A 21,809-nucleotide genomic window follows, 5' to 3' on the forward strand; every position below is an offset into this window, starting at 1 on the left:
GTCTCTGTCAGTGCTGCCAAATGTCTGTCTACTGCTGCTGTGCTGATATGGGGGACACCACAGATGCTCAGCATTTTTGTTGAATTTTTTTTTTTTTTTTTTTTTTTTTTTTTTTTTTTTTTTTTTTTGTTTTTTTTTATGTTCAGTCTTTTTTTTGTGTGGTCCTTGTGTGTGTGAGTAGTGTGTGTGGAGGTGGGTGGCGTGGTCACTGTGACTACTTGCAGCTACAGCCAGCAGCTCAGCCAGGTGTTTTTTTTTTGAGTTTTGTTTTCTGACTTGTTTTTTTTCTCTTCCCTTTTTTGTTTTTTTTTAAGATGTTTTTCTCCCCAAGGTTCTCGTCTCACTCTGAACTCTCTCTGATGATGACTGCTGGTCTGGTACTAGTATAGGTTGTATCATAGGTCCATAGTGAGTGCGCAATTAGGGCCTCTAAGCACTTTTTCCACCCAATCGATCATTTGGTTGCTTTGACCCAGAACAGACCTTTCCGAAACTCTGAGAGAGAAAACCGGGGTTCTTCTTCACAAAGCATCTACGCGCTAAACGCTTCCTTGGCTGAGTTAGGAGAAGAGAAACTCATATAAAGGCGTGTGTTCAATTATGTGACTTGGAGGGGGGGGAATAACAATTCTTTTCTTCCTCAAAGTGAGTTCATAAGCAGTGAAACACACCATTGTTCAATTTAAAACACTCTCCAGTGGCTCTCGGTGGCTTATGCTACAAAATTTACGGAGAGTCTTCTGCTAACTCTTTTATGACTGTGCCCCACATGTTGCAGCACTGGTACATTTAGCATGTTCCATTAACTAACTTTGTTTTTGATTTTGAATTTTTTTTTTTTTTTTTTAGTATCAATAGTAGCTCCTAAGTCTGAGAGAAGTTAGAGGCAGGCCAGAGGACCCCTGAGACACCAATCCCTGCTCAGAGGCAGTGGTGTGCTGCAGGTAATGTGCCTCAACCCGTCAGTGTTTTATAGAAATAGACAAACACCATAGTTATAGCAGCGGCCATAATAATTTTCAGTCGTCACCACCAAGGTGTTGACACGATCCACTAACACTGCGGATGATAGATACAAATTAAGCCGATTTCATGGCCGTTGTCTGGATTTTCCAGTATAATCGCTGTTATATGGAGAATTATCACATCAAAGTATGTTCGTTTGTTGTAAACTCTAAAAAATATCACATGCTGATGGTATTTGATGCCAGGTACAACATACAGTGGCATGAAAAAGCTTGGGCGCCCCTGGTCGACATTTCTGTTACTATAAATAGTCAGGCAAGACAAAGGTGAACTGATTTTTACAGAAGGCAAGAAGTCAAAGATGAAACATTTCCATAATATTTTAAGCAAGATTACTTTTTTATTTCCATCTTTTACAGGTTTAAAATAACAAAAAAAAAAAGGCCGAAACAAAAGTTTGGGCATCCTGCATGGTCAACACTCAGTAAAACCCCCTTTGGCGAGTATCACATCTTGTAAACAGTTTTTGTAGCAGCTAAGTGTCTTTGAGTTCTTGTTTGGGGGATTTTCGCCCATTCTTCCTCGCAAAAGGCTTTTAGTTCTGTGAGATTCTTGAGCCGTCCTGCATGCACTTCTCTTTTGAGGTCTATCAACGGGTTTTGAAGAAGACGTTTGGGTCGGAGGACTGTGAGGGCCATGGCGAAACCTTCAGCTTGCGACTCTTGAGGTAGTACAGTGTGGACTTTGATGGGGGGGGTCTAGGATCATTATCCTGTTGTAGAAACCACAATCTTGTCATCTTCAGCTTTTTTTACAGACAGTGTGATGTTTGCTCCCAGAGTTTGCTGGTATTTAATTGAATCCATTCTTCCCTCTGCCAGTGAAATGTTCCCCATGCCACTGGCTGCAACACAAGCCCAAAGCATGATTGTTGGATCCACCCCCAGTTGGAGAGGTGTTGTTTTCATGAAACTCTGCATCCCTTTTTTCTCCAAACATACCAATGCTCACTGTTTTCGAAAAGTTCTATTTTAACTTCATCAGTCCACGGGACTTGTTTCCAAAATGCAAGTCTTGTTTAGTTGCTCCTTTGCAAACTTCAGATTTTTTTTTTTGTGGTGTGTGACGCAAGGTTTTCTCCTGATGACTCATCCATGAAGGTCATATTTGTGCAGTGATGCAAATTTCTTTGAAGTTTGCATCGCTTGGCCTTTCCTAACGATGACTTTGAACTAGCCATAGCCCTAACAAGCTGATTAAGGTCCGAGACCTTGGTAGCAGTTCTCTGAGAACTCAAATCTCTTGGGGTGCCCAAACTTTAGTGGGGTGCTCCTTTTCTTTTTTTCACTCTAAAATTGTACAAAAGAAAAATAATACACTAATCTTACTTAAAATGTTGAAAAGAATGTTTCGTCTTAAGCTTTATGCATTTTGGAAATCAGTTCCTCCTGTAATCAATTAACTATTTCAAAGTAACAGAAATTTTGACAAGAGGTGCCCAAATGTTTTTCATGCTACTATAGTTGACAAATCAAGATTTTACTTTGTTTCATGAATGAAATTTGTGACACAGTTCATAGAAAGTCAATGATCTCTTGATGAAATCTTTCTATTTATTCATGTGATTTAGTGTGGCCCTCTTGCTCCTGTGTGTTTATGAATAATTTATATTCGCTGACACAGACACGTCAGCTGTCAAAACACCAAGCAGTGTCGACATAGTGAGTAGTTCATTCATGAAACATGTCAACCATATCAGCGGGGTCAACCCCGCGCCTTCTCTTAACTCAGGATTTCTTTTTTTTTAACTCAGATTTGCTCTCAGTAGCTTTGTGAATTACTCTTATTTAGGAGCTTTTCGTGCCATTTTGGAGGAATCCTAGTGGTAAGATTAGATAGTTTGTAAATACACTCCCGACCACGTGGTCGTCACTGCACCGCAAACATACAACCTGCATTTTACTGAAAACTTTTATTCTGAAAAGATGAATTTCCAAATATAAAATCAGTTCTTGTCTGTTATGTGACGTAGATGTGCTGCTGATCCACCGAACAGTTTGTTCCTCAGACTGAAGCTTCTTCACTGGAAACATGAAGCTCAAACAAACTTTGCTGTCGTTACATGTAGAAAAATAAAAACCTCACAGAGGAAGGAAAGAATGGAAACATACACAGACTAAATCCACAGTCAATAGCGTCTCTAGAGGTCGTTTCGCGTTTCAAAATCGTTCGTGCGGCGGCAGCAGCAGTGCAGTTCTAGGGGCAGCAGCGGTGCAGAAACTTTTTGAAGAAGTTCCTGAACTCGGTGTTGAAGACAGTGTAGATGACGGGGTTTAGAGCGCTGTTGACGTAGCCAAGCCACGTCACCACGCTCATCAGGGCCGGCGGGACGTGGCAGTCCTGACAGCGAGCTCGCATCGTGTGCAGGACAAAGAACGGAGTCCAGCAGAACAGGAAGGCACCTGCAGGATGAGAAGAAGAACAAGATCAGAAGTTTGTCTACAGTAGGACTGAAACACCAACACCCTCACTTGGGTTTGAATAGCATTTAGATAAACCTCTTCTTCCCCAAAGAAAGATGTTTCAGGGTGTTAGTTTAATCTCCATACATCAAGTACAGATATAGGTTTAGCACATGTTTAGCCTAGCTTAGCACTGGAAGCAGAAAATTATCGACCTGGAAATTTCTGAGACGTTTCACACTAAATCTTTATGTAATCTGTTTCTGGACCAGATGAATCACACAAAACCTTCCTCTTAGGTTGGGCTGAACGATTTACCATTTTTATATCGAAATTGTGATTCGAAAAAGCGCAATTTTCATCAACGCTTAATTACCAATGTCCCCAAAATCGACCAACCTACATCCCTACCAACTTATCAACCCATCTACCATCAAATGTCCCTACCTATCTACCTACCAACCTATTTACATACCTGCCTACCAATCTGCCAGCTGACTGTTACTCACAGGTTGCCACCAAATAGTTACATTAGCTAATAAAGCAAAGCTTCACAAACCTACCCACCAATTTACTTACTTACCAAACTACCAGCTGACCTACCTGTCTATCTACCAATTTACCTACCTGGTTACCAGTCTACCAACCTAATTACCAATCTACCTACTGATCTACCAACCTTGCTGCTAACTGAGCTAATGAGGCATAGCTTCAACTACCTATCTCTCTACCAACTTACCAACCAAACTACCCACTTACCTACCAATTTAAATAGGTAAGTACCATCCTATCTTCCTACCAAATGACCTACCTACTGTATGTATGCTTGCCAAGGTACCCACAAACCTACCTACCAGTCTACTAACGTACCATTTACCTTGCAATTTACCTACCTACGTACCTGCCATCCCACAAATCTACCTACAATATCTACCAACGTATTGACTAATGTACACCAACGTGCCTACACACGCTTACCAACCTAAAAACCTACCAACCAATCTAGCATCTTACCATTTAATTACGAGTTTACCTACCTATCTACCAACCCACCATATTACGTAACAATTTACCAACATTACTTGCTACCCTCTGACCTACAAGCCTAATTTACCAAACTATCTACCCACCAATTTACCCTTTACTTACCAATTTACCTACCATCTTAGAACCTTCTACAAATCTACCAGCTGACCGTTCAGCCTTACTCTCTGGTTCCCACCTGAATAATTAGATGTATTGATCAAGCAGAGCTTCAGCTACTAATCTACCAAATTACTTACATACTTCACAAACTCATCTATCTACCTACCTCTCTAGGTACAAGCTACCAACTCTCCTTCCTGCAAACCTGTACCTACCTACTTGCCGCTGAGTCAGATGAACTAATGAGGCAGAGCTTCACCTACCTACCAACTTACTCACTAACCAAACTACCAATCGATCTACTGTGCTTTCCAACCTACCCTCCTAATTTTACTTACTAATCTAACAATATGCTATCTTTGCACCTATTTACCCACCTATGTATACAACTCCCAAACTACCTACCTACCTTCAAATCTACCAACCTACCTATCTCGCCTATCTCAGTGGTAGTTGATTGTAAATAACAGATAGCAGGTGGACAGAGCTGTCAGAATTTTCCATTTACATTTTTTAAAGACAACTGTAGAAAACCAGACTGAAGAAAACCTGAGAGCAACAGGAATATTTTATCTTATTCTATTCAGGTGGAATGTTTTTACCTTTTCAATGCGATGTAGACCACCAATACAGGACTGGAGTTTAATTTATACAAAATGTTTTGTGGTCAAAAAAAAGTTATTTTCTTTATATTGTTGAGCCCTACTATTAGGCCGCTTCCTGAACTGCCAGGTGACGTAATGAGGCAGAGAATCACGGGAATTATCTGCACACTGAGAATCATCTCTGACCACGCCTTACGTAATAATTGGATTTCAGATTAAGGACCTAAAGGATTTGCTGCTGCGTGCTAAAGGAAAGCACTTCTTCGCATTAGGACCAACAATGGGTGCTATTAATAGGCCCACCTTTTCTAACTGATGTGTTAGTGCCTCTCAACAGACATCAGATGTAGAGGTGAGGGGCTCAGGTACCTGCAGTCACCCATTAGATCAGTATTCATACAGACAAGTGTCTTGTGTGGATGGGGGAATATAAGTTTTTCCTAAAGCTATCGTGACTATAAAGTAACTCATTTAAATGTTTGTGAACTAACACGTGCATTAATGTTTGCTCCAAACGTGTTTGAGCTGCTGTAGGGATTTTTTTTTCCTTCTTACTTCTTGTTCAAAGTAGAATTGCTCAATGTAAATGCTGCCTTTCTCTTTTTGTCAACCTTGTTGAGGACTCTGCTGTCTTGTTTGATTAAACGTAACTGGAATTGGTTTTCAGTGTTTACCTGCACTGTGAGGTCCACGTTGTGACCAATGGCATGATTCATACAGTGTGACTGAAGGCCGATTAAAATGTGTAGTGTGAGTAAACGCCACATACAAGATTATTAGAATCTTAGAGCGTGTGCCCAGCTTCAGGTGACTAGCGTCTCCAGTCTTATTTATACTGTATGTCGTGCCTTCTTAGCTGCTGCCTAGCCACTGGTGAGCCTATACTCAGGAATCCTCTTCCCCTGGAGGACGAGACTTCGTGCGGTCAGTGGGACCACACTTTCTCTGTTTTGTTTTCGCTCCTGTTAATCACAGAAGGCGTGATGCGCTGATGTGATGACTGATGTGTTCAAATGACTCGCCCAACACTGCTCAATGTAAAGCTCTTTGTGCTCCCGGTGTTGCAGGAGTTCTAACCCCTTCACATCGCCGGCTGCCGGCAGCAGATTCTCATACTTTCTGCCTAAGTTGAGTTTTTTCTGCGAGCTTCAATGTCTGGACTGATTTAGTAGAGTTAAAAACCAGCTGACACATAAACCTGGAGATCTGGAGGCACCCCAGAGTTCTGGGGCACAAGCCAGAACGCGTAGGTCTCACAACAAAGTTTTTAATACAACAAGTGTTGCTGGACTTTCGACCCTTTAAGACTGTTTCTATTGCCGAACCGGAAGCGAACTCACCCACGACGACGGGAAGCACCTTCATGGCCTTCCTCTCCCGGCTGTTGATCTTGGCCCTCTTCCTCCTGCGAGGGTCGGGGTTGAACCTGATCTCTGCGAAGCTCACCGTTGGCACGGGGCCGTCCTTGCACTCCGATGAGTGGAAGGGCCGGTCCACGGATGGGAAGGCGGACGGTTCATTCGGATTATCAATCAGTTCCCGCTCTATGATGGGAGGCAGTGGCGGCGGCAGCGACGCCAGCGGCGGCAGCGAGGCGGCGGCCTTCTGCAGCTTGCGACAGTCCTGGATGCTGTTCCTCAGCTTGGCTTTACGCGCCTCCTCCCAGCGCCGCAGGCCACGAAACATGCCACAGTACAGCAGCAGCATGATGGGACAGGGGATGAAGAAGGAGCACACGGACGAGTAGAGAACATAGTCGTCGTTTTCCAGTTTACACTCGCTGGGGTCACGACCAGGCACGTTGTTGATGCCGAACATGACGGGCGAGGCCACGGCCATGGCCAGAATCCAGGTGGCCGACAGCAGCACCGACTGCCGCAGGTCCACGTGCTTCCTGTTGTAGTTGAGAGGGATCGACACGGCGATGAACCTGCAACAGGTGAGAGAAACTTTACAATCTGCTGCTGTCTTTTGTAGGCATGCAACAGAATTATGTTTGGCAATTCTCTGAGACCAGCAGCGATAGAAAGCAAGATAAAAAGATAAATAAAACAAGGTGAATACGAAGAGGTGCCGTCCGCTAAAGGCACTTGGACGACGCAGGTAAACAGTAACGGTGCAAACAGTGCAGTATAAAAGGTATTGCCCAATAAATTAGATAGTTGTTATTGCAACAAAAAGGTATAAAATAAGAGGAAAAAAGCAACAAAATGATTCAGGTTTACTTCATGATTTTCATCTATGTCTGTCACATTAGTACAGTCATGATGATTTAGGGATTATCATGCTTGTTCAGTAACTGCCCCCCCCCCACCACCACCTTCAGACCATTGCTCTTTTGAGAAACAATTTATACTGTAAATTATTATATTAACTGTTTCCCCACACACAACGTCCGTTAATATTGGACACTGTATGTGTGATCCAGTTCATAAAAAAATAGTCTGTAATCCATATAAATTGGGTATGAGGTTTTTATCTAGTTGGAAAGTTTATTTTTCTGCTCCTCCTGTTTAGTGCTTCAGAAATATGTTCAGAAAATGCAAAAACTGTATCGAAAAGGTATTCAATATAAACTCCTTCCTCATTTCTAGTCAATTCCTGATCTGGAGCGTGAACTTTTTTTTTTTTAAAACAATATTTGTCATAAATCGTGATATAAAGGACAATAGATACTGAAATGAATTTCATTTTCCGCCACGTTCTCTTCACAGTATTCAAAGATTCTTCCTCCACACGTCTGCGCCTTATAGTTTCAACGCGTAGAGGCAGTATTCCACATCTTACCTGTGCACAGAGGGAACATTTACTGTGATTACTTTTAAGTCATGTTTAACATATTTTTGACATTTGACTCCAATCTTTCTTAAATAAATGGTAAATTCTCATGTTTGTCATCCATTTAAAAAAAAAAAGAAGGAAGGAAGTAGGATATTTAACAGATTAAAAATCATGAAATAAAATACATGGCAATCAAAGCAGACGTAACCAGACTGAGCAGAAGGTTGTTTTTCTGTCTGAATAAATCCTCCTTACCTGAATCCCGACAGACAATTCACAGAACTCACGGACAAATTTTAACAGCAGACACTTTGACCTGTCGCAGCCGTTAAAAAAAAAAAAAAAAATCACAGTTGGAGCAAATAAAATTAAGGATCCATGGTACTGGCAATGATTGCGATGCAGCATTTAATAATGTTATTACTGACGCTTGTGATTGACAGGCCGAAATGTCTGCCGTCGCAAAGGTCTGAGTTGAGTTTCACGTTTACATTTTTCCTGCCTGACATATGTGCAGTGGCTCGTCTTTCTCGGAAGTCCAGGAAATCACTGGTCCCAGACCAGAACTAGTCCGGCATGTAACCCCTGTAAAAGGGCGAGTTGTCGTTTTTTAAGCTTCAGTTTTTGTATTGATTAAACAAACGTTAATTAGTGAGCTCTAGAGCTCCCGCTGGGGGGATTTTTTGTTACCTTTGGACGGAGCCACGCTGGCTGTTACCCCCCCCCTGCTCTCAGTCTTTATGCTAAGCTAAGCTAATCAGTTGCTGGCTATACCTACGTTGTTAATAAGTCACTAATCCTGACGGAACTCTCCGAACAGTCACTTCATTCATAGGCTCTGGTTCAGGGGCCCCCTTGACCCCACGGGCCACTGGTCCTGTTCAATAATCCGTCTATGAATGAGACCGGGTCGTCGGTCGGTTTGCTGTTTAAAACCATCAAACCTGCAGAGAGACCAGAAGATTTCCCCCCCGCAGGCCTGTGGACACCAGCAGCATGCCGACTCTGTGCAGACCTTCGGGATCCGTTCCCTGCTCAGTCCGTTGAATTATTCAGACTCTGTCATCCGGTTAAACCTCTAACTGCTTCAAAAAGCTTCGGATCATCACCATCAGTCCACGTTAGCTCCGCTGCCTCCATCAGTCTCCGATGTAATCATATTTTCTGGGGTTGGGACATCAGATTTGAGGGGCTGCCCGGGTTTTCAGCCCAGAGTTTCATCCTTCAACATCGGCCGAGGATTCAGATAATCTCATTGAGTCACACTAACGAGTGCAGAGTGAAGCTGGAAATTCATCACTGCAGACACATCCGTCACGTGGGGCTTTAAATTGTTCTGTCTGCTCTGAGTTTTCTTCTTTTGGGGCTTTTTACAGGATACAGACAAAAGGTCATTGTCATATTTCCACATCAGAGCGAACCGTGGCGTGACTGACCGACCCTGACGACCTTCGTGTGGAGATTTGAAAACCCTCAGCGAGGCGTCCTCAGTGTTCCTGACAGACTGCTCAGGGTTCTGGTTTGAGTAATCAGCCGGTTGTTCCTGGACGACCCTGACCTGAGGCCGATTAAAGCTCTGGCTTTGACACGGAGTCTGTGAGTTACGGCTGAACTTTGCCCCCTTCCTTTTAATAAACTGCACACAGTTTCCTCTTGATGTTCCTGCAGGAGTTTCAGGGATTGTTTGACTGCAGAGCTGCAGCCAAATTATCTGTATCGTCTCGCCACGAAGTGGCGGCAGCGGCGGCCTGTCTGTTGGCCCGGCACTTTGGCTCCGACTGAAATATCTACACAGTCAACAGGTGGATTTTCACGAAATTTGGTACGGACATCCATGTTTCACAGAGGCTGAATCCTAATGACCTTGGGGATCCTCTGACTGCCACCAGCAGGTCAAAATGTTCACTCGTCCTGTGAAATATCGCGACGTCTACTCGGTCAATTGGCACAAAATTTGGTACAGACATTCATTCGTCCCAAATGAAGATTTGGTGAAAGTTCAATAAGGAAGATCTTTTCCCTCCCACTTCCCTGTCTGTGGGGAATTCCCGCTACTTTCCTGCTCCTTCCGCTTCGCCCCATGACTCAGCCCTCCCCCTCGTTGGTATGAATCGGGTGGACGAAATCTCAGCACCGCCTCCCCCTATTATGCAGCGCAGTTCCACAGCAGCACGAACCACATCCTCCGAAATGATCACAAGGTCGAGTCGACACCTCTCTGCGGCAGCTTCAACAAAAGCCGGACATCATGACCTTCATGAAGGGAGGATTTATTGCAGGACCGCCGTGTTAGGCTCTATTAGTTTAAGCTAGGTGTACCTAATAAACTGACAACTGAGTGTATATATCAACAAATACAGTATGGATTTACTTTAAAATTAACTTCGCAATCGTGCTCCCCAGAGGATGAACAGTAGGGATTCTGACGTTTCCTGTGGCGCCGCTTTTAGGACAAAATTTTCGCTTGAACACAGAAATGTTAATGGAAATGTTTACGTTAAATTGTCGCCACATGTACAGACGCAGGTCTGAAAGAGGTTTTGACAGCGGCTAAATCCTCAGGGCAGTTCACGCTCGCGCCACTCGCAGTACGTCGCCATTCGAATCCTATTCCCACACGGACCCGTCCTACTGTTTGCTCTTGGCAGCGGGGTCTCGTCTGTCGAGCACTGACCTGTCGATGCTGATGGCGCAGAGGTTGAAGATGGAGGCCGTGCACAGCATCACGTCCATGGTCATCAGACCGTCACAGATGGTGGTGCTGAGGGTCCACACGCCGTCCTGAAACTGAAACACACACACACACACACACACACACACACACACACACACACACACACAGAGAGAGAGAGAGATGCTCAGTACGGTCAAACATGCTGCTAACTTACTCAAGTACTGTACTTGAGTAACTTTTTGAGGCACTTTGCACTGAAGTATTTTCATTTTCCGCTACTTTGTGCTTCCGCTCCACTGTGGGTGGAAATTACGGAACTTTTTAACTCCATTGCATTTATCTGACAGGTGTAGTTACTTTTACACACAAATTGTATGACAGGTTTATCAAATACAACGCAGGATTAAACCGGTGGTTCCCCAACTTCTCAGTTGACCGACGTCTGTGAGTTAACAGCTCCATCGAAGAGACATTTCACCTCTGAACTTGAGACCCACAGAGGTAAAATGATCAAATATTTCACGAAAAAAAAAACCCCAAAGTTATAAAAATTTGAGAGACTTGCACAGCAGAACTTTCTTTTCTCTTTTTCCCTTTCCCATGAATCATCTCTCGACTCCTCAGATTTATCCGGCGACCCTTTTGGGGGGGGTGGGGAGCTGAACCCTGGATTTGACACCACTGGACTGAAAGTAGTTCAAACCAGCTCCACCTCGAGCAGCTACAACAGTAAAATGCTGCTGAAGCGCCGATGGCTCAGGATTAATCATCTAATAAAGTCAGACAGAACAACAAAACAGTCGCAGGACATTTTACTGCAGAACGTGTACTTTTACTTTTGACACATAAAGTACATTTTGCTGATAATAGTTCTGTGCATAAGTGCTTTAAGTAGGATTTTGAGTGCAGGACTTTTACCTGTAACAGAGTTTTGTTTTTGTTTTGTTTTTTTTAAACATCACGGTATTGATACTTTTACTCAAGTCGAGGACCCGAGCCCGCCCTCCGCTCGAGGTGGAGCCGGTCTACACGCGGTCGGCCGTCGCGGTTTCCCAGCCCCCAGGGGGGGGGTCCCCGGAGCACAGAGAAGCGGAATGCGGAAACGCTCACGTAAAACTACAGGTGCCTCGGAACTGTTGTCCTGGCGCCGAGCTTCATTCGCTCGAGCGAAAGTGGCAACAACGCACGATGTAGGTAAACGTGCCCGTGATGCTGAATTCACACCGCATCACTGGATCAATGTTATCGATCTACTGACACGTGAACGGTGTCGCTGGTCGAGGTGTCGCTAACCTTTTGAGCATTTCTCGCGCAGTGCGGCGCCGCGGTCTTTTCGGAAGGCGACACATTTGACGGACTGATGGTAACTCGAGGCGCTCGAGGTCTTAAATCTGCGAAGCGACTCGGCGGCCACAGCTGGTCAGGTGCACGTGGCGCGGTAAAGAAAAAAAAAAAAGTGCGGCGTTCCCCCGCCGGCACCTGGCGGAGTGTGGAAGCGTCGACGGGCGGAAAGCGAACGTACTCAGGTAACGCACGTGCAAGACTGCGCTTGGGCACAGCCCTCGAGGACGTTTGACTTGTTCTGGAGTGTTTTTCCCACTTCGGCCCTTTGACTGACGCGCCGGCTCTGAGTGCGTCCTCCTCCCACCCACGGGCCGCGGCGGGCAGGTGGAGCTCGTCGGATGGGCGGAATCACGGTCGCACAGCCGCGCTTCTGAGGTACTTGTGCTTTACCCGAGAGTTTCTAAATTATACCACTTTACACCACATTTATCCCACACACACACACACAAAAACGACAACATATAATCAGCTCATACGATGTGATGCATTATTATAAAATAAAGAGAGGGAGCTCATCCTCGATCCTGCCACGGCACCGAAATACCGCTTACCCGCCAATATACCACCAATAATTACTGCATGAGTATAATTTATAACAGTAAAACGCTGACGGGGGACATTTTCCTGCAAGAGCACCCTTTACTTTTTCACACTTAAAGTAGAGTTGTCAGATAGTTCACTGACGCGTTGTGGTGAGGGACCCCGAGGCCGAAACCCGGGTGAGCCGAGTTGTTTTGTTTTAATTCATTTAGCTTCTGCGGTCAAATGTTCGACGAGACGACAGAAGCAGAGACGGTTTGGACGACGGAGCGAACAAAGACGAGCTGTGAGGAGGAGGCGACGGGAAAAATAGGATGAATGGAGAAGTAAAGGGACACAAAGGAGACCGGAGGGGGGGAAAAAATGAAAAAAACACGGGCTCATTTCGACTGTGACTGCGGGGCCCCTCGGCTGACCTGTGGCCCCTTGAAGGGAGCCGACCCGAGGAGGAATGCACCGCGGCTGTTGTTCTCTGAGCCCCGACAGACAAAAGACCCGACTGACGTTTACCAGGACAAGCGTCCGTCGGTCGGCAGCGCTCGCTGGGAAGAAGAGTTCGGGATCCGCCGAGCTACGGAAAAGATTTAAAAAAAAAATAAAATAAAATAAAAAATAAAAAAATCCCACAAAAACCAAACGGGAATGAATGAATGAGAGTGAAATTAAAAAAACTTAAAATCAGAGTAAATGATTTTAATGTCGGAGCTTCCCGGGGTTTTTTTTTTTTTTTCCCCTGCTCGGTGACATCACGGGTGGGGGCGGGGCTTCGCCGGGAGGTCACCTGGAGTTCACGGCGGGGACCGTTAAAGGCGCAGTTCACCGGATTGACCGACAAAGGCTTCGCGTTAACACGTCGTTCCCCCCCCCGAGGGGTCGGCGGGCGGGAGTTTAGAGAGGCCGAGGCAAACAAACAAACAAACAAACACAAGAAAACAAACAAACAAACAAACAGACCCACAAACAAAACAAAAACAAAACAAAAGATAAACAGATGAATCTAGAAATTAAAATACGTCAAAAAAAAAAATCGTTCAGAAAGAAAATGCACACATATATTAAATATACAAATATATGAAAGATAAACAGATTAAAAATCCTAAAAATATATTAGAAATAAATACGTTAGAATAATTTAAAAGAAGGTGACATGTATAGGAATTATAAGAATAAATAAATACGCCCGACTAAGAAAAAAGATTATAAAAATTATAAAAATATCTAATAACAGTAAATAGAATAAAATATAAATGAATTAAATTGCACAAATATATATTAAATGAATACATTAATGAATTAGGTACAATGAAATAAAATAGGAACAAATAATCTAAATATAGAAAAAATAAAATATAGAAACAAATGAAGAAAGATGTGAGACACCCGTGAAAAACACAGAAGACGTATTATATGACTTACACATAAATTCCTTCAATATGTCCATTAATCTGAGCAGGCGAAAACTTCATCCTCAGTTTCTGCATTAATGGAGCTGCCACCCAACATCATCTATGTCCGTCAATTGATGGATCACTCCACGGATTATGAGAGGTGGTCTTATCGGGCTATCTGGGGGGGTTTTAAGGGCTAGAAAAACCATCAGAATCCGTACAAACTAGAATGAATCAACAACACACAGTCAGCATTAAAGAAATAAAATTAACCAAAAAAAAAATGGGCGTAAAATGTAATAGATCGGTGATTTTATCCCAGATAGGAGGAAGAATAATGAGAGGAGGAAGAACTGAAAGGAGCCAATTTTCACCACGACTCTGACCCTTGCAGTTTTCAGGGGTTGTCCCTCTGAAATGTAAAATGTTTAAACCACTGGCTTCCAGCAGGGTTATACTGGGAAGACCGGATTCTCCTGAACTGTTCATGGGGGACTACGGCAGGACCGGCAAAATGAGCCACCAAGCAGCGGAGGGCTTTATACTGTACAGCTCCTATTCGAAACAGCGCAGTGCTGTGACATTTCCTGACAGTAATGGACTGCGGTTGCAGATTGCAGTGGGTGCAATTCGGGTGAAACAAGGTGAGAGGAGACGGGCCTCCGAACGTCCTCGACGGGTCACAGAGCCTCCTTTGGGCTTTAAAGAGAGGACCACCAACACCCCGATCTGAGCAAACGTTACTGGAAAAGAACAACACAAAAAAAAAGAAAATCCCCTAAAAAGTGAAACCTGCAGCAGCTGTGATCACGACCGACTTCCCCTTCACCACAAACTGACAGTGTGTGGCTCTGAACCTTCTCCCATTTCCTCCTGTATTTGTACCTTTTGTTCCTATGTATTTGTAGATTCACCACCATGTTTTCTCCTTCTGACTTCTGTTTTATTTTCAGGAATCATTTGCAGTGTAAGACAAACAGAATCAAACAAAAGTGGCAGAGCTTTCCCTTAAATCGGTATGTAAACGTTTGACCGATGATTTTAGGACATTTTAAAGTGCAGCTTTTGTCAACAGTTCCGACGTCTCCTATGAGGACACGTTTTATATTACTACAACTGTGTTTTACTATATTTCTATTCATTATATGTTCATGCAGCAGCCTCCACTCATGAGTATAAAGTAGTTATAGGCAGATATAGCTGTTCACTAATGTTTCTAACATTCATCTGCTATTATAAACAAATTCATTAAGTGTTTATACACGGATTATAAATGCTATAAATAGGGGGACTTAAAACAAAGTGTTGACTACTAAAGGTCCATAGGGACCAACAGAAGGAGGGTATCTGGAACGAGCCAAAGCTTTCACATAAATTATGTAAAATCCAGGAAGATTACTGTAAATGGCGGAGGTCTGCGTATGCTCAGTTAGGGGCTTGTGCCCTCGGTGCGTTTGGCTTTGTGCTCGAGCCGTAACTCGACAGATCACCTGCCATCTTAATGTGTTAAGTGACCGAAGCTGTCGGAGACGTGCAAGTAGGACGCCGTGCGTGCGCGAAGGGCCGAGGAGCACAAGCGCCTCACATTGAGTGCAGCGCTCGGGTAAATGTGCTCAGCTACTTTCCGCCACCGGCTGCTGTCGCTTCCCAGCGTCCCGCAGGGACCCGGTATGAGCGGGGAGGCTCAAATGGGCAAATCAGCCGATGTAAATGACTGCGTTTCCTCCTCTGTGAATGTTTTCTTCTATAATATAAAGACGTTAAGGACCTGAACTGACCTGAACCGAACTGACCTGACCTGAACTCCGAGAACAAAAGGTCACAAGGTTTAAGCAACGAGTCAGTAGTGTGACTTTTAGCCCCGTTTGTTTCCTGCCGATGCAGCAAAGTCTTTCATTTCATGAACCCTGGGAAACTGAGTGCCTTAATGTTCTTACCTCAAATTTCCACTAATTTACCCACATACTATGATAGCGGTGTAATGAAGACACTTTAATGGGATTTTAAGGGGATGCAGTGGGTCTTGATGGTTTACCTGGATGGTTTAAAGGACTTTTTTCTTACTGTGTAAAAGCCCCTGACCAAACGACGTAACAGCCGTCCCTTAATCCAGACCTTAGAGGGGCCTTCATTCCTCAATTTACGGTGAACTTTCTGGGACGACCGCAAAATCCTTTTTTAAAAGTATCATAATCATCAGTCAGGCTGAACTGGATCCATCGGCCCAATTACTGGACCGAGCCGCCGATGGGCAGACGAACATCTGTCTGATGTTGGTGTTCATTAAGGGGAAAGGTCACGCATGTGAGGGACTGGATGTGATCATGAATAGCTCTGGGGATCAGGGTGCTGTAAAGGGTTTCATCATCTGCCTCCTACTAGTCCTGGATTGGTCAGATATCTCAAAACAATGTACAAGTATCAAGGGAAAAGTCAAGTACCCTTAAAATGATACTTGAGATGTTAATTAAGGGCTTTTTAAATAAATGTGTTCTAAGGGGGTCGGTTCTCGCTTTCTCAAATGAAGGGATCTCTGGCTACCACCTTAATTCAGTTAAGGCCTTTGGTTTAGATTAAGGTTTAATTAAGGTCATTTTAAGGGGTTTTTGTTCCATGAAAAGTTCCATAAACAGACTCGGCTCCTAAAAAAAACACGTCAAAATCCAGCATCCGGACAGCTCTGTGGGCCCCCCCTGGAACACTAGGGGGTCCCCCGGGGAGACGCTTCCACAGACCTGGCGCGGTCTGGTGGGTGGACTCACCTCTGAGTAGACGAAGAGCGGCAGCACCAGCACCGCGAGCATCAGATCCGCCACCGCCAGACTGACGATGAAGTAGTTGGTGGTGGTCTTCAGCGCCTTCTCGGTGAACACGCTCAGACACACCAGCAGGTTCCCGCCTATGATCACCACGATCAGCAGCACCCCGAACACCAGGGCCGGCAGGTTGTGCCCCGACGCCCCGGCCGCCTCCGGCGCCGCCGCCGCCGCCGCCCCCACGCTCAGGTTGGCCGCCATCTCCGCCGCGGCTCCTCCGCTCCGTCCCGGTCCGAGCCACAGCAGCGCCGCCGCCTGGCACTCATGAAGGCCGGGTCGGACTCTGGTCCCCGCACTGTGGTCCCGTCATGGTGTCACGGAGACTCGACGCGAGACTTGACCGGACTTCGCCGTGCTGCTCCGGCGCGCACTTTACGCAAAAACTCTGCGTAAAATAGAACGGAAGCGGGCGGAATTTGGTCTTATTCACAAAGTGAAACATGCATTAAAACATGCGTCGGTTCATAATCATGAAATCGAGGGTGATAAAGTTCCGTCCGGACCAAAAAAAAAAAAAAAACTCCAGAGGAAACAGGCGAAGTTTGATCCAAGACGCATCAAAATCCTCAAATCAGCAGAGAATCCACGTCTCCTCGGTCACAAGCCCGTGTTGTGCAGTACAGACCGTCCGGAGCGTCTCTGCGGCCGGACAGCGGCGGGCTGAGGGCGTCGGGCCGCGGCCGTGTTCAGCTCCGGTGTGCGGAGGCTGCTACCTGCGGCCGGCTGAAGGCCACCGGGGCCAAATTAGCCGATTAAAGCCGCTTAGCGGCTGCGCTTTACGGTGTCCTCCTTCAGTCCTTGAGCTCCAGCAGGAGACACGGTCCGTCCATCTGTCCCTCGGTCTGTCTGTTGGCGCGCGTGTGTGTATGTGTGTGTGAGAGAGAGAGAAGGGGGGGGGCGTCCGCTGCAAAAAATAACAGCAACTTTAACAGTGAGGAACAAGCAGAGGAATGGACATTATAAACAATATCCATACAATGTAGTTGTACAGGAACACCTGAACCCCCCCATTCAATGGGGAGGTAATTAAGGTATGTTTGATGGATGCATTGATGAGTTAAGGTATCACGTGTCTACACAGTTTAAGGGCTTGTCACGTTTCCGAGCAGAAGTGCCGCGTAAAAGTACGATCATCAAAATGCGCTTCAAGTGCCACAGGTAAGCGTGCTCATTGCGCAGGGTGGGCACTTCCAGAATCAGATCTGGCACCCTATTTGATCACGATCCCCGACGCGTTCCTGTGACGGCTGGGGCGAGCGAGGGCGGCGGGGGCCGAGCCTAAGTGCTCGTTACGCCGCCGGGGCAACTCAATACACCGCGAGACCTGATCGTCTTAATCTGTGGATCGTATTTTGTGTCCGTGGCCCTCGAGTCTGTTCGGCAACTGAAGCTGCCAGATGAATGGTGGTGGGGTGGAGAGGACGTTTAGAACCCCTCCGAAATGCAGTAGGGACGAAATGAACAGTGGTACAGAGTGGAGATACTCAAGTGAAGTACGAGTACCTCAAAATTGTACCTTTGCAAAAATAACTGAGGAAATATATCCAGTTGCTTGCCACACTATTGGAAGGAAATCCTTAAAATACTAGAAATTAATGCATAAATTCCTTTACTTTGATTAAAAAATTAAGGTCTTTTTTGTGTGACCTTTAAAAAAAACATTAAACCATCCAGAAAAATCCGTAAAACCCCTTAATACATGACAATACGCAGGGTTATCCATTAATTATCCTCTTAAAATCCCATTAAAATAACTTAATTACATTAACGACGTATTGTGTGGGTAGATTAACGGTAAAGGTTAAGGTAAAAGATGAGGAGGTACGGTTTCATAGTGTTCATAAAACAAAAAGAATTACTTGTTGTTCATGGACTAATGGATTATTTACCCGGTTAAAGTAGGTTTTAAATGGTTAAAATGTTTTTAGTTTTTTTTAAATGTACATTTTAAAATGGCCAAATAGCATAAAAATCGTCCTTAACGGGCCTTCATTTTTCAGTTAAGGTGAATATTCCTGAAAGTTAATGCTGTCAGGTTAAATTTAAGTGAGTTTTTTTTCTTCTTTACCCATTTAAAACACGCAGATAATGCACTAAAGCCCCCTTAAAGGTGCTGTGTGTAAGTTTTCTCTGCCGCAAAACGTGGTTTCTTGCCGGCAGCCTCGGCCGCCGTCACGTTCCCAAGACAGGGGGGTTGGAATACGTCCCCTGGGCGGCGCTGCTCCTTCGGGACAGCCTGGACGCTACGGGGACTCGCTATTGGAAGGTGACGGGACGGGACGGGCCGGGGCCGGGTTGGTCAGCGCGCTGACTTCCTGCGGAAGAAAAGAGGCGGCAGAAAACAGAAGCAAAAAAAATTAACGCCGGCGTTGCTTTCCGCCCTCCGGCCCTCGGCGAGTAAAGGAATGAAGCTCGACGCCGAACTCGCACCGTTTCCTCGAGACTGATGAGCAAACGGCCGTTAATGCTAACGTTGGCTATGTAGCGATAGCAAAAAACTTACATTTAGCACCTTTAAAATAGCACATTATAATCCTAATGTATCCATTAATTAGTGGATTGAGCATTTTTGTTAGTTAGGTAGACGAGCGTATGATATTAGTTGTTGTCAGGCAGTTGCTATGGTGTCGCCAGCTGGCTGAGGACCCACTGCTCAGGTGTAACCAGGTGGTAACAGCGGGGTTCCAAGCACTGGCGTCTAAAATATTCCACCAAAAAAAAGTGGGAATGCTCCAGTCGTCCACCGGGAGGCTAAAAATAGACCCGAGACTGATGGAGGCCGCGCCGGGTCCCTGACGGAAAACACCGGATGTTCCGACCGAGCGTCCGAACATCAGGCTGCCTCTCGGGAAGAAACACGAGCTGAGATCGAATGGGACGATTCGGTCACACGACCTCACCTGTTTCCAGGTGGCGCTGTCCGTTTTCAGTCCACTGTGTGTTGAATCGTCGTCTTGGCGCAGGGATGCACTTTAACGTGTGAAACACACTGTTCAAGCTTTACGGAGTCTTTGGAGTGGTTCGTTTCTCTGACGACAATACTGATGTTTTTCACGTTTTTAATCCATCGACGGAGCCAATTTTCTGCTATGGCGGAAAACTCAGATTTTTATTCAGGAGCCACGAAACAGCTGCGAATCCAGTTTCTTCTGTGAGGTAGTAAAGATGCCTACACTTTTAAAAACAATGCAAAAGCAAGTGACAAAACTAAAAAAGCAGGGACCAAAAACTGAGATGTTGCAGCAGAGTTCACCTTTTCGAATACAGCTATACATACGCGATAACAAAGCGTTGTGCAGCTCCATGTATCTTACTCATCTATATTTGTCTTTGTATTTTTTTTTTAATTTGTTTTGTTATTAGTGACCTGTGGCTGAACGGCTGGCCTGGGATCAGCCCGAAGCTACAACTCAGCGTGGTGCTCTGCTGACAAACACCTGTTCGATTTAGTAAGGACTATGGCCCATGTTTAAGAGTGTAAAAAGGACAGAGCCATCAAAGCGCAGAGTTTTCTTTTTTTTAAATCAAATTTGAGGAAAACTATGTAAGTATTAACGGACACAATGGGAGCTCAAATCTTCTGCATTATTTTGGGGAATTTTGAAGGTTTTTTGAACTGAATCCGGAATTTTTTTGTTTTTGTTTTTTTAGATCTAGTATCTTTAAATTTGATTAGTTTTTTGTCCAAAAACATTAAATTCAATTGAAGGATCTTGAAGGGAATCGGGATTTACCCCTCCCAAATGGCTTATTTCAACATTTAATCCCCATGTAGGAACATATTATTTAGAGAGAGTGTAACCGAACAATTGAACGACTAAATAAAAATCGTGAAGTTTCGCGCTTTTTAAAAATCCTCAGAAAATTGTACAGAGTTTGGTGGGCCGCTAGTCCCGAACTATTTCTGCCGGTGGGGGATTTTGGACTGGTGACCTCAGTATATCTAAAGTCCTACCTAATGGGATCCAGCAGAGAAGGACACTAATTTTGACTTCGATTTTTACTTTTTAATGAATAAAAAAAAATGTGATGAACTTGTCACAAATGGCGGATTTTTCCAGCACATTTCTGTTGTGAGACCGGGTCAGTGAGCCACATTTTTTTCTCCACACTTTGTGTTACTTTAAAACAAGATCTGGTTTTCCTTCCACAGCGCGGCTCAGCCCTGTTTATCTTTACATAGAGGAATATTTTCTGACGGCTTTCACATGTTTTACCGCTGCCCCTCCATTAGCTTCAGGATCCAACAGATGCTTCAGCATCCTCCTCCTCATCATATTCACATCCCTCCATCCCGACCATCCTGCCTGTGGCTGAGGGCAGAAGGAGCAGAGAGGAGATAAGAGGAGGGAGGATCATTGCTGTTAGTCCCATGCTTTTCTGACTCTCCATCAACACGTACATGTACCGTAAGCAGCTGCATCCTCACTTTTTTCCACAGCGGTAACTCGCCGACCTGTAACCTGGTTCTTCCCAGGCCCTGAACTTCAGGGAACCTTTTGTATGAGGTTCTTCTCGTGTTTCTGCTTTATTTTACAAACCGGGATGATTCAAGTTGGTATCATTCGAAAGGTAGCGGCACGACGCCTACGTCGCGTTGACGAGACGCGAGAAGTGATACTGACGTTGCTATCGATTGTCTTTGTGGTTTACTCTGAGTCCAGGTCCCTGCTGGGGCTGCCACAAACTGGTCGTTAATCAAATCACTTTGTAGTCTTTGCAGCATTGCGATCCTTAATGTTTCTATGATATGCTTTGGTGGTTATAATCTTTCGTGTTTCGAATGTCTGAGAAGTCCTCTGGTCCGTCTGGTTTGGTTTCCGAGCTGCTAACTCCAGACTCCTCTTCACGAACGCTAATGAGGACCCCGGACTCTCGCTCTGGTCTGAAGGTGATGAGGTGATTTTTTTTTATTTAAATTTGAGGTCTTGTTGTCTGCGTTGCTGGGGGATCAGCCGAGGAGCGGAGTCATCCGAACCTCAAGGGAGGATGGAGGGGCAGCGGTGGACACACCTCCCGTCTCTATCTGGAGACGCGACTCTTTTAATAATTCAGTCATAATTAGGTTTAGTTTATATTCCAGTGGC

General features: G+C 45.0%; 1 protein-coding gene and 1 long non-coding RNA gene across 10 annotated transcripts; one reads left to right on the plus strand and one right to left on the minus strand.

The window, feature by feature from the left end:
- Positions 1-2,331: 2,331 nt before the first annotated feature.
- LOC120792711 (D(4) dopamine receptor-like) lies at positions 2,332-13,051 on the minus strand. Of its 9 annotated transcripts, none has more exons than XM_040131981.1 (4): positions 13,029-13,051; positions 10,635-10,747; positions 6,520-7,109; positions 2,332-3,428 (listed from the first exon to the last, which is right to left on the minus strand). In XM_040131981.1, the coding sequence occupies exons 2-4, from the start codon at positions 10,697-10,699 to the stop codon at positions 3,223-3,225; spliced, it is 861 nt and encodes a 286-aa protein (XP_039987915.1). In that variant the 5' UTR covers positions 10,700-10,747; positions 13,029-13,051; the 3' UTR covers positions 2,332-3,222. The 9 variants fall into 9 exon arrangements, with proteins under 9 accessions (XP_039987915.1, XP_039987910.1, XP_039987912.1 ...); XM_040131976.1 differs by having other exon boundaries at positions 12,935-13,043; XM_040131978.1 differs by lacking the exon at positions 13,029-13,051 and adding an exon at positions 12,663-12,847.
- On the plus strand, positions 12,097-20,342 carry LOC120792712. The gene is made up of 3 exons (XR_005707879.1): positions 12,097-12,160; positions 14,860-14,922; positions 20,086-20,342. It is a non-coding gene; the product is annotated as an uncharacterized LOC120792712 (long non-coding RNA).
- Positions 20,343-21,809: the final 1,467 nt, after the last annotated feature.

This window comes from Xiphias gladius, chromosome 8 (assembly GCF_016859285.1).
Source record: "Xiphias gladius isolate SHS-SW01 ecotype Sanya breed wild chromosome 8, ASM1685928v1, whole genome shotgun sequence".
Taxonomy (NCBI): domain Eukaryota; kingdom Metazoa; phylum Chordata; class Actinopteri; order Istiophoriformes; family Xiphiidae; genus Xiphias; species Xiphias gladius.